The sequence below is a fragment of the Folsomia candida genome, unplaced genomic scaffold, assembly GCF_002217175.1.
Source record: "Folsomia candida strain VU population unplaced genomic scaffold, ASM221717v1 Fcan01_Sc006, whole genome shotgun sequence".
Taxonomy (NCBI): Eukaryota; Metazoa; Arthropoda; class Collembola; order Entomobryomorpha; family Isotomidae; genus Folsomia; species Folsomia candida.
The window spans coordinates 289,097-301,379 of NW_019091198.1; the positions used below are offsets into that span (position 1 = coordinate 289,097).

Consider the following 12,283-nt stretch of genomic DNA (forward strand, 5'->3'; position numbering starts at 1 on the left):
TTCGACTGAAATATTGTAATTGGTCTTAGAAAGATATTTAGATTACATGGACATACTAATAAATACTTAAAAGTTTCTCATATTTCCGAGTAAAAAAATCATCATGTCCTTTCGGATTGATCCTTAAAATCAATCCGCAAGTTAGTATGTTAATATCGCTTAAAATCAGTGTCGGCTTCATTGATCAATTTCTTGAAAACTGTGTAGGTATTTACGCTCATTATTATTGCGGATTATACATAGTGGTTGGTTGCGTTTTCATGATTTTGGATGAGACACATTGCTTTTCTCCCACACAATCTCTCCAGACTCAGCATCTTAATTCATGTGCAGAATTCGGGGAGTTATCCACTCATTAGATACGAAATTCAATTGTCTTGACATTGAATGGTAATCTCGGATGAGTTTTGACAGATTATCATCAGCTGTAAATTTCTGAGAATAGGACGCATGCAGATTATATGTTTTGCTGTGTTTGCGAGTTTCGCATTGTGTAACAACTTTTATCCGTATTGCCGATTTCCGCATAGTTATCCAATAATGCATAAAAATCGATTTTTGCCGTATTGTTCTCATCATGTAACTAATCACATTGAAATCATGCGTAATTCGCTAAAACTTGAGGATACACAGAAAATAAATAAGGCACAAATAACAGGCACTAATACTTGATTGGTATGTATTGCTAGAACAGAAAAACAAACCAACAAACACACACTTGGTTTCAATGTCCACTTTTTTTTTATTTCAGTCAACTAAACTAAAATGGAAAATTTTTGATTTATGTAAAGAATAATAAAACTCGCAAGACGAGCCAAAAGTAAATTGTTTTGCTCAAGTGTTCTTTAAATAAACTGAAAACTGGATTGCACTACTTTCTCATTTTATGTCAATCCTGTGCTGTCTGTCTTAATATGCCTCATGTCACGTTTGGTAACGGGTAATGTGGGACCAACACACTTTCTCAGCGTGTCTCAAATTCCTCATGCTCAGTACTAGCTCAATATAATAAAATTTACATAAAAACTTTGTACTGAAGTTTTTTTTGCAAAACTACAAACATGACGAAAAGTGTGTAATGAAGGGCGCAAATAAGGCAATTAACTAATTGAATGAGGTCATCCTTTCATTGTCATAATTTGCCCAAGTGTGATAAATAAATGGTGTGTGTGGCTTAATATGGTCCACACATTTATTAATAACTTTGCCTTTTTATTTGAATGATAGAGTGTTGATGTCCATTACTTTTTAATCGGGGGCACACTCTTGTATTTCATGTATTTATTATCATTGTGTGCGTATATGTGTTTTGTACTTGGTGTCAATATTTGAGAAGATATTTGATATTTTCTTCTTAAAAATATTTGTACAACAAATTTCTTTAAAAATATTTACTTAAGTTGTATTTCCTGTCTCAGCAGGGCCAGCCGATTACATAGATCAGGGTTTGATTTGATGGCGACCACTTTATTGGATTCATGTTTTAAGCTGCTGGGGATAAAAGAGTGAAATGGAGTCTCGAATCAACAACGGAACTTTGCGAAATTGCAGATTTCGTTATTGTTAAGTTTGCAGATAAACTTTGAAGCCTTGCAGGCACTGTTTTTGTAGGCCATTAAAATCGATATTTGTTGACAAATTGTTTTGTTGGCTGGAATATAAAAATAAGGATTCAGAAAAAATAGACTCCCTTAAAAGATGAAGCAGATATTGACATTTTTAAGGGTTTGAATGACAGTATGCATGTCTTTGTATTGTCAGTTTGATAACCATTTAGTGTGGTCTTCTTGAGATGAAAAAATAGTTGTGATTTGTAAAGATCCAGTAAAATGTTAGATTATGATGGACAGTTCCCATAAACTCTAGTAAACAGGTATATAGATGTAGGAATTTAGGCAAATACTTTTAACACATATACGAAATTCAATTTGAAGTACGAAATTTTGCTACAGCTTATAACCTCTATTGGAATTTGCTGAAATTCAAAATTTGACTTGTGACCACACCTCCAAAGTCATGCGTTATTTGCAATTTGCTTCTCTTTAAAAGATCATTAAGATGATGATGAATGATGATAATAAATGATGGTGGTTGTTATTCAAATGTGGCGATGTTTTGACCTTGAAGGGTATGATTTCGAGGAGCGAAGTCAATCGTGATTTTGAAATATATCGTAGCTACCCGAAAACAGAACTTGAAAATGTATGGTTAAAAAAATATGGTTCACACGCTATCGTACAAACAGACAGACAGGCGGACGGGCAGAGGTGTCCGCTTAATCCGCTTAGAGAAGCTATTGCTGCGAATGTACATACATGTCATAAAATGTGGGCGACAACCCGCATTTTCCTAGTCTTTTTCTTTTAGCAACTTGACAAGCATTGATTGGTTAATATTCGTGTAAATGTAGAAATACATAAGGCGCCTGTATGTAAATAAGAGAGGATGAAGCAGAAACTCAAAGGCTTGTAATACAGAAATGTGATTTAACATGGCTGTTGGCGGAATCTAGCGCGTAATTACATAGTCCGAATGACAAGATGAAATACTTGTTCAATTGATTGGCTACGTTACAAGTATCGATTTTAATCGTTACAATAAAGCAACCCGATTCCTTCAACTTTAACATAACCGGAGGGAGGCGGATATGCGGCACAAACAAGATAAGAAATCCACGTGTGGGTGAAGAATGAACCGTCTTCAAATACAGACAGGGCAGACAAGTGTGAACACATTTATTTGCCAAACTACTAGCTTTTTTATTCTAAAGATATCACCACAGATAACAACAATACCAAAAATAAATGCTTGATATAAATATTATTATTGTTAAATTGTTACATTACATTTCACACACAGAGAGAAACGTATATAATATTTGTGTACCGGTATGAGTGTTATTAATAATACAATGTTTGATTAATTTTGAATGGAACAACTTTGTGTTACACGTACATTATAAGTTGTCACAATGAATAAGAGTATAATCTGGAGTAATAACCTTTGAGATTGGTATTTAACCTCCTCTTTCTTTTAGGTAGGTTTTTAGTACATGCGTGTGTGCATGAATAATAGATAATTAATGTCCACGGCTGCCTCGTCTGCCCCTGCCGCGTCCCCTCCCACGACCACGACCGCGTCCTCTTCCACGTCCTCCGCGACCCGATGGTCGAGTATTTTGAGCTCGATGTTTCTCAACGAATGGCTCAAATTCTTCGGTGCAAAATATGCATCCTTTCTTCTCTCCAGTTTCGCCAGCTTTTTTTGGGAGGTCGACAATAACCATTTGAGCTTCACAGGATTCGCAGGAAGACTCGTCTATTACGGTGACTTTACGTGAACCCTCAAACACGTTGATGAAAACGTCGCATCTAAAAATTGAATTAAATCGGAGATTAAAATTTAATGTAGGACATATTGGACTGAAAGCTTATTTTGCACTAACTTGTTGCAAACAATTTTCCACTTTGGTCCTGATGCCGGATCGAGGACAAGGAGCCCATTGTCACATTCTTCACAAGCACAAATCCCTTTCATACTGTATCCGTAAGGGCAAGTTGGATGTTGACAATTATTACATCCGTTTCCTTTACGCATTCCTCTGCAAAAGTTTTAATTATAGTATTATCCCATGCTACAGATATTTATAGTATTATCAAACATTCTACATAACTACTTACGGAAAAGGAGGATGATTAATACAATATGGACAAAATGTGTAACTTTTTCCTTTGCTGCCTGCGCTAAACGCAATCAGTTCAAAATCATCGAGAGGACATCGAACATCGTTGTAGCCTCTTAAAGTTCCTCCTTGAGGGACGCTGTATGTATCGTTGCAATTTGTGCAGTGGAGACGGCTAGATATACTGTCCACTAGTTTCATGTATCGACGACATTTTCCGCATCTGAATATTATAATGAATTGCGATTACAATTAAATAAAATTTAAATTTGCAAAACCGATTCGTTTTGTATTTTAAACCTTCACACGCATACCTTGAGAATGGTTTGCCAGCACCAGCAAGCTTTGAAAATGATACCTCAAATAAATCATCCATTTCGGCAATATTTTTAACAAAGTATAGAAACTTTGCTTTAAATATATCTAAAGCGTGATCCACAACTGGTCCCAATGTAGCTTCACCTAAGAGACGACACATTGATTTAAAAGTGGACTAAAGGCATAGATTATTATTACTACCTCGTGCAATCAGATCCAATTGTTTCTCAATTTCTGATCTCATCGATGGAAGCACTAACTCTGCATCAATCTATAAGAAAATCCATAGGTTAAATGTGACACCAGCCTTTGTTTTGATAAGCTATGAAGAACTTCGCACTTTCAAATATCCATGAACAAGAATGATTCCCAAATCGGTTGGGATAAGTTTTCTGCCTGCAGCAAGAGAGACATAATTTCGTTGACAAATATTGTTTATGTGGACAGGAATCGAAGCATCTGCAACACAATATATATATATATATGTATTTCATACATCCAAGAGATTGAATGATGTAGAAACCGTCTCATGACCTTTTCAGGTTGACGGTAATATCTAAAATAAGTATGAACTATTATTTACCTGTACCAATTCCGTGCTTTTCCATCAAAGAAATTAGTTCAGATTCTGTCAGGTAATCTGGTGGTTTTGTTTCTGATTCATATAACTTTTTCTATGAAATATTAAATTGCATATATAAATTAAAAAGAACTCAATTGTTGAAAGCTGTATCCAACTCGTGTTAAGTATGCTAATTACCTCAATAATAGAATAATTTGCTCCTTGTTTCACTTGCGGAATTTGGTCATCACTAGAAATCACTGTGAATGGATAAACTCTGGTGAATCCAGGATTAATAATCTCCTTTCCTTGAAAGCTGAAAGTTTCTCCTTGAATACTAAAGTCGATGTTTGTTTCCAAATAAGTGCAATCTTCGGTCACCTATGTAGAATATTTTAGAAAGTCTTAAAAATAATTCGCATATAATTCTTTAATAAAATCAACTGTGGTAAATAATACAATCACACACCGTAGCGATAAAGTATCGGACGATGAATCCATACAACTTTGAAGAATCTCCATCATGAAACGTTGCTGAATGTGTTGCAACCAACGGTGTAATTGGTGAATGGTCTCCAGCATCGTGACCTTTAGTTGGATTAACAATTCCTGCAGTGTTGACATAGCCAGACCATTCGTCGTGGTTTGCAAATTGACGAACCAATCCTCTAAAAAGAACCAATTAACAATATGCACAAACAAATTAATCAAAATCGACTCGACTAAATCTTACCGAAAGTCGAAATTGGCTGGATACTGAGTTGTTTCAGTTCTTGGATAACTCACATATCCCTGAGTATACAATCTTTCAGCAATTTGCATTGTGTGGTGGGGAGACATTCCCAATTTTGAGGAAGCCAACCGCAACATTTCAACCGTGTTTAAACCCGTTGGGCGTTTCTTGACACATTCTTTCTTTTTGACAGATGATACCCTGCATTTGAAGTTAAAGATGGATGTAGATCTTAAATTAGTAATTATACGTACACGGATTATAGTTTTGCACTTACACCGCCGTTTTACTGTCCCGCAACGTGTTCATGAAAAATTCGACCGATTCTTTATCAAACAACCGTTTCCGTCGCCACTCAAGACTTACTTCTTTACCTTCATCAAGACCCACAGAGACCTATCATGAGTCATGAGTTTCAATTTTTAAATAATGGTTTTTTAGACATCTGAAACTTTATATGATTTTGTTTACGTTGATTCCCCAAAATTTTTCTGGCTTAAATTGTTGAATTTTGTCGTGCCTTTTCACACAAAATCCTATATTATAAAAAACATTAATTTTATTAAATTAATATTAGTAATCATTTACATGCACTAAAACGTAGATTAATTACCAAGTGTTGGCGTTTGACATGGACCATATGAAATCAAACTTGAATCCAAACTTCCATACTTTCCCTAATAAATAGAATAATATGGTATGATCAGTATTATACATAAACTATTATAGACATTTTCAAAAACAAAGCTGTATAGTTGCAAAATGGCTCACATGAAAAACTTTCGTTTGAAACCGTGTAAAACAGCAACCAATTCGAAGGTCCAATTCCTTGTTTAATTTAAAACATTTGTTAGTTTTATATGTTTCGAATAAAATAAATATACCAATATTTTAATTAATAAATGAAATTATATAAATTTTCTTCCAGTACCTGTCTCGCATCCACGCTTTTAGATTCATTTTCATTTGGCACGCTCAAAGTATTCATTGCCACCTTCAAATCAGGTTCCGTTAGTGCAGAGAATCTTGCACGGAACAGAGTCTTTACAGAAGAATAAAACGTATTTGCTTTATCAGTATTTACTTTGTTTACAATTACACAATTAAACTCACCTGTGCTGGAACAAGTCGCATATTCTCATGCAAAATGTCAATAATTTCAAAGCAGATATTTTCCCCTTCCTTATCACAATCTAGCCATAGAATCAGATATTCAGCTCCTCGTGCTTCAGCCCTTAGCATTATTGGTATCCTCTGTTTCTCATTAGACTCAGATTTGGCAATAGGGCATTCAAATAAATCAGCCTGAAAAACAGTAATTCGTGAAAATGAATTGCTGAACCATCATGATAAAAGTCCTCATTTATCTTACCGGATCGACTTTATCCCAAGAGTTAAACTTTGCTGGAAAATCCATTCCAAAAACATGTCCAGTCACAGCAGTCATTCTAAAGAGGACGTTTTGATTTCGAAACGTACCATCCCACTCATGAACCGGAATGCCATTTAGAGCTGAAACATTAAAAGTTAGTAATTAAAATCAGAAAATGCAAATTGAATAGCGTTAGTTACCTTTCCTTGATCTCATACCCCTTGTACTCAATTTCTGAGCAATCAACTCAGCCACGGATGGTTTCTCAGCCACCATTAACACCACCCGTGACATGTTGACAACGGTGATAACGTCTACTGCTCAATTAAACACTCAACTAACGAACTTGTAAAACGAATGTTTTTGTTTTTTTATTTTTGAAAAACTTTTCTAAAACAAAAACTGAAAAGCTCAACAACCGGCAAGATAGTTCTTCTTCGCGGGGTGTCACGATACCCCAACAGGGACTTCGAGCTGGCGCAATTTATTTAAAAAACGGAATGTCAACACTTGCAAGATTTATATAAAAGTACAAAATGTTTTAAAAATTCTACTTTATTTTGAGTTTCAAAGGCAAATTTAAAAATGGAACTCGAAAAATTGTTTAGAAAAGGACGAATAAGTTGATTTGTTCTGAGGAACGAAGCGGCGTTTGTGCAACTTGGAAAAGATGCGTGTTCAAACGTGTTAAAAAATTCACATTGAATTTCAAATTCTCATTTAAAACAAGAAACGGTAGTGTTTTTTATTTTGAATCTCTAAAATAAATGGAATCGATGGAGTGTCCAATTCTGAGTGGATTAATTCAATGGTCAAGAATGTGTGTTGAAGCTGACATTTAAATTATGAACAGTGAAGAGAAAGAAAGTTGAAAGTCCTAAACCTAAAATGCGTCAAGATTGAGTTCTGCATAAATTTTTGAAATATAGTGTTTATTTTCCAGCTATACCAATATGTGTTATTAATCCAACTACTTGCTCAAGTGACGTTAAGTGCAATTTGTCAAATTAAAAGAGAAAAGACTCGGTATATTGCATACTGTATACAGATGACACAAAAGGTCAATCAGGATATTGCAATTGAAACAAGCTTTCAGATTTATTACAAATTCAATATGGAACAAGTGTCTTGTTGCAGTTCAAAGCTCAATTCATGTAGAACACCAATTTAATAATACGCAGAGAAATAAGTTTGGAAGTATAAATTGAAAGGTATTGTTCAAATTCAGTACTTGTAAAATTAGCTGTAAGCTGGTACTACTTAGCGAGCTTATGATGGTGTATGGTTTATATCTATTTAACTCTGTAACTTTGATTTTTATTATTCTCGGTTGAAGATGATCTTTTTATTTTAACTCTCTGCTAATAAATGGTTGGTTTTATTTATGAGTAACCTTTACTTTTTTGATAACTCATTTCTTGCACAAATTGTTCATTAATTTATCTTTATAACACATCTTTTTGCATCTTCTTCACATCCTAATCTTTTCTGCAATTTTGCTGCACTTAATGAAACTGCAAAATTAATGAAATAATTAACTATTGTGCACTCTGCGATATTTTTTGCTAATTTGTATATATAGTGGCTTGCAATTTTAAATATTGTGCAAATATGTATGAAACAGTTGCCGAGTATGCATTAATCTCAACACTGATGGTATATGATCAAATTTTTGGATCACTTTCAATGAATCTTCATTGACAATCGTTTAAAAAAGTTCAGTTTAATCTACATCATGCACATTATTCTTAATTTTGATTATAAATATAACCATACTCAAATTCATATTCATTATTCACTCTGAGAGTATGCAAAATATGAGTATGCATACGTTGTTGTTGCATGGATATTGACGAATTTACCATTTCTAAAATTTATTCATTTCGACAGAGATTGTAAAGTCTAAACGCATGCATATAAAACTTTACAAAAACATGGCAGAAATTAGGTCCTCAATATTTGTGCATTTAATAATACATCATTATTCCGTAGTATAAACTTTTCTCACAAAACTAATGACGTTCTGTAGAACGAAGAAATTGGACCTTATATCCAAAACTACTTATCCAAAGTAAAATTACCCAAACTTACCAACCTTATAACCACCACCCAAGTTTATTTCGTTAATAATTTACTACTACTGCAGTTAAATAGTTTGTCTCTGTCATCCAATTATCCATCGGATCGAGCACGATGGATAATATGGCATGACATGAACAATTTACTACTTATTTACAGTTGATGTACCAAGACATTTACTTTGTCTGAGTGAGTAAATTTAAGGGAAAACTTTTTTTCTTGTTCCATCCATTCTACTATTTGTAAAGTTGTTACTCATCAATTCAAGGCAATCCTGTATGTATGCGCTTCAGAGTTCGTTACTTATTTACTACTTTCACAACTTTACGTCCTGCTGCTCCACGATAACGAAGCCAACGGACGTAGGAATGACGGATCCCAACAACGAAAACTATAAATTGTGGTGTCCCTTACACAACAACAGCTCACTATTATTTTCCTTCTTGTATAATAATAGAAAGAAAGGAAAAATGAGACAATTGGGTTTCGGATAACCCCATTATTTCAGTGTAATCAATCCAAGTTTGATGATTTTTTTTACAACTTTCCTCTGTTAACAAATTTTGCTACATGTAGGTCCTCCCCAATTTGTTTTACTTTATTCCGCTTACACAACCACAACGGTCCACACGCAGTTTGATAGCGTAGTTGTCGAGTTGAAATTCCCAACATTTGTCGTCGTTTCTTCGTTAGTTTGATCGCAATAATATGACTCTTGGTGTCAATGTGCATGGTCATGTCTGGTTGGGTGAGGGTATACATAATGTATATAGTTACGAACAATTTACAAGTGGTGGTATTATCCAACAAAGGGGGGAAAGTCATGACATGAGTATAAAATAAAATCCAATCCACAGCTTCCTCACTTCCTTCCGTTTTCTTCCCTGATTCCCCACTGATTCCTGACTCTCTTTCTCTCTGGGGACAATTTGGCATCCCCACCTGATTGGCGATTTCTCTTAGGTAAGGGTTACTTAATGTAATTTCAGGGTTTTTTTTGCCACCATAGATTTCATACCTCTTTTACCTCCACCAACGGGAAGGGGCTGGAGCGTGGCGTAAAAAAGTAGTAAACGAGTCCTGGATAGGTAGGTAGGTTGTGGCCTGGAGAAAGTTCTGGTTCGTTGATGTAACCACTTACCACACTACTTTAAGTCTCGAAAAGAAGAAGAGAAACACTTTTCCAATTTCCAATCTACTACTCCTCCGTGATTTGAGACAGGCTTTACTACTACGCAAAGCAAAGGATGTATGTGTGTAATGTAATGGGAATGTAATGCTACTACTAAAGTCAGGCGGCAATAAGAAGCTAAGGTGTAACCCGATCTGTACGTACGCATACACACTTTTTTCTTCCTTCAGAAGCCGGTGTTGGATAGAATTTCAGTTGGAGAATTGAAGGATTTTTTGTACATACGCTACTTGACTTTCACCCGGATTTGGATTCAACTGGTTTTCTCCTCCGAAATTGAAATTGGTTTAAGAAATGAGTGCGGGGAAATGAAAACTTATTGTTTGGAAAGAATGTTTTCTACATCATTTACTCGAAATTGAATATCACTGAAGAATGTTCCGTCGGCAGTGGTGTGGGGGAGTAAAAGAGTAGCAGAAGCAATGGATTAGATTTGAACCCTCTCGCCTTCTCTGTTTGAATTGGAGAAGTTGGTTTGATTTGATTTCACACACAGTCACAGTTCCCTTATTATTTGGAGGGTATAAAGTGCAAGGGAAAGTATTTTACTCTTTCTTCTCCTGATTTCACAGACTTACACAAAAGTAAGGGTCAAAATACCAAGTAGACAGGTAATAGTTGGGGTTGTTATGTTAAGGTTATCGGTGAAATATTTGGTCCAACTAAATACAGTAAATACCGACATACCATGTTTATGTATGATGGCTAGACGACTTGCTTGACGTAAGAGCTAATTACAAATGTATCTACTCTTTTGTGTAATCGGGAACGATGGAATAAAGCGAGAAAGAGAACGAGAAAGGTTGTTTTTTAGGCCAATAATTCATCGATAATTTTACTGCTCTGGACAAATATTGGTCCGAATGTAATCTCGCTTGATGTATGTATTAATAGTGCTATTGGCAGTGAAAGTAGGCAAAAACTGAACCAACTATTTCGAGCTTGTGTATCGATAAAGGGATCCATGTAGTTTGACCATCTCTCAACTTCAGCACTTTCTCTCTGAAATATACCACTCAGAAAAATGCTCCATTCACAATCTATCCATCTCTTTCATTCATACAGGGAAAAAATGAGAGAAACTTAATGTAACGTGAAGATTTTTTCCTGAAATGAGCTCAACTTACAAAAAATTGGAAATGACTGTTTTTCTCTCAGAGTTGATAGGTGAAGCTACATTTAACACTGTCATGTTAACGAAACAAGATAAATTTCTGAGGGCTTGTTTGTTGCTTCGATGGATGAAATCAAAACGGAATGATGGTGAAAGTATTTCTAATAAGTAATTCCAATCCCTTTTCTAAAACACGTGATTTTGCTATTAATAAATTTTGGGAACGTGGGTGGATTGGATAGATCGCAGCGACAGTGGTGGAAAGGTTGCCGTGATTTCCCCCGTGTCCGTCTACAAATCGTGTCCAGAATTGTACATGTATAGGCAACGATATTGCTCATAATTCATTTTTATGCTTGTCTAAGTGTATGTATTTATCAATAACGTGATTTATTACCAGATAAGCGTAGTTCCTTAACCCAATTAATTTTTACGTTTGAAATGATTGAGCTATCTCACTGCTTGTCTGTCACTCTGCTTCCGCAATTCGCTCCTGTCACTACATTTCCCTGCTCAGGATGGAGGAAAGCATGGGTGGCAGTTGTGTCTCGCCAAGTTAAATAAATGCCGAGATTGACTCGACTTTTCCACTATCGCTACAAAACAAGCTTAATCACATTTCTTGGACACGGCCACCAACGTGAGCACATACATCAGCGGCCTAGCCATGTGTCATGTCCAGGGTTATTTTACGATCGACTTGATGTAGTCTGGCATGATGGGAGAAAGTATAAAAATATTTTATTGCCAATTCACCCTTTGCACCCTTTCCTTATTTCCCCTCGTCTCTAAGCGGATATTCTAGGCAATTGTTTATTTTACGATGTTTTTAATGTGCTTATCATCTTTGACCAGCCACCCACATTATCCAACTCATCCGAGTAAATCCCTCATAAATTTCTTTGTTCGACAGAGTTTGACAGGGACGAGAGAGATCGTTCCATTAAATACCTTATCCAATCTAATGTCACAATAATAATTCCACAATTTTGAGCTTTCTCTCCTTCCTTCCTCGTCGGCTTTGCTGTCAGTCCAACGTACTTATGTACATCCTGCGGTCGGTTGAGAATGAGAGGCCATATTCTCTTAAAAATATGGAATACGAGAAAAAACCCTCTCAAGGAATCCAAACTTGACGTTGTTGGCGTCGTGCTTTTCTCTCTCTCCCCAAAAACTAATTCAATCATTTTATTTTGTGTCCTACACAAATTGTGAGCATCCGCATCCGCCG

The 12,283-nt window shown here is 35.5% G+C and overlaps 2 protein-coding genes across 2 annotated transcripts in view; one reads left to right on the forward strand and one right to left on the reverse strand.

Moving 5' to 3' along the window:
* Window positions 1–2,720: 2,720 nt before the first annotated feature.
* LOC110850696 (DNA topoisomerase 3-beta-1) lies at window positions 2,721–7,111 on the reverse strand. The gene is made up of 18 exons (XM_022098210.2): window positions 6,868–7,111; window positions 6,668–6,807; window positions 6,409–6,600; window positions 6,227–6,337; window positions 6,067–6,123; window positions 5,909–5,972; window positions 5,767–5,831; window positions 5,573–5,691; window positions 5,296–5,496; window positions 5,032–5,230; window positions 4,761–4,943; window positions 4,584–4,674; window positions 4,341–4,459; window positions 4,202–4,271; window positions 3,997–4,144; window positions 3,681–3,905; window positions 3,446–3,601; window positions 2,721–3,371 (listed from the first exon to the last, which is right to left on the reverse strand). Exons 1-18 carry the CDS (start codon window positions 6,959–6,961, stop codon window positions 3,080–3,082), a joined length of 2,526 nt encoding a protein of 841 aa, XP_021953902.1. The 5' UTR covers window positions 6,962–7,111; the 3' UTR covers window positions 2,721–3,079.
* Window positions 7,112–7,163: 52 nt separating this feature from the next.
* Window positions 7,164–12,283, forward strand: part of LOC110851245 (protein O-mannosyl-transferase Tmtc3) — a 114,533-nt gene continuing 109,413 nt past the window's right edge. Inside the window, exon 1 of the mRNA XM_022098945.2 lies at window positions 7,164–7,878. The gene's annotated coding sequence lies outside the window, so the exon portion shown is untranslated. The remainder of the gene's footprint in view (window positions 7,879–12,283) is intronic.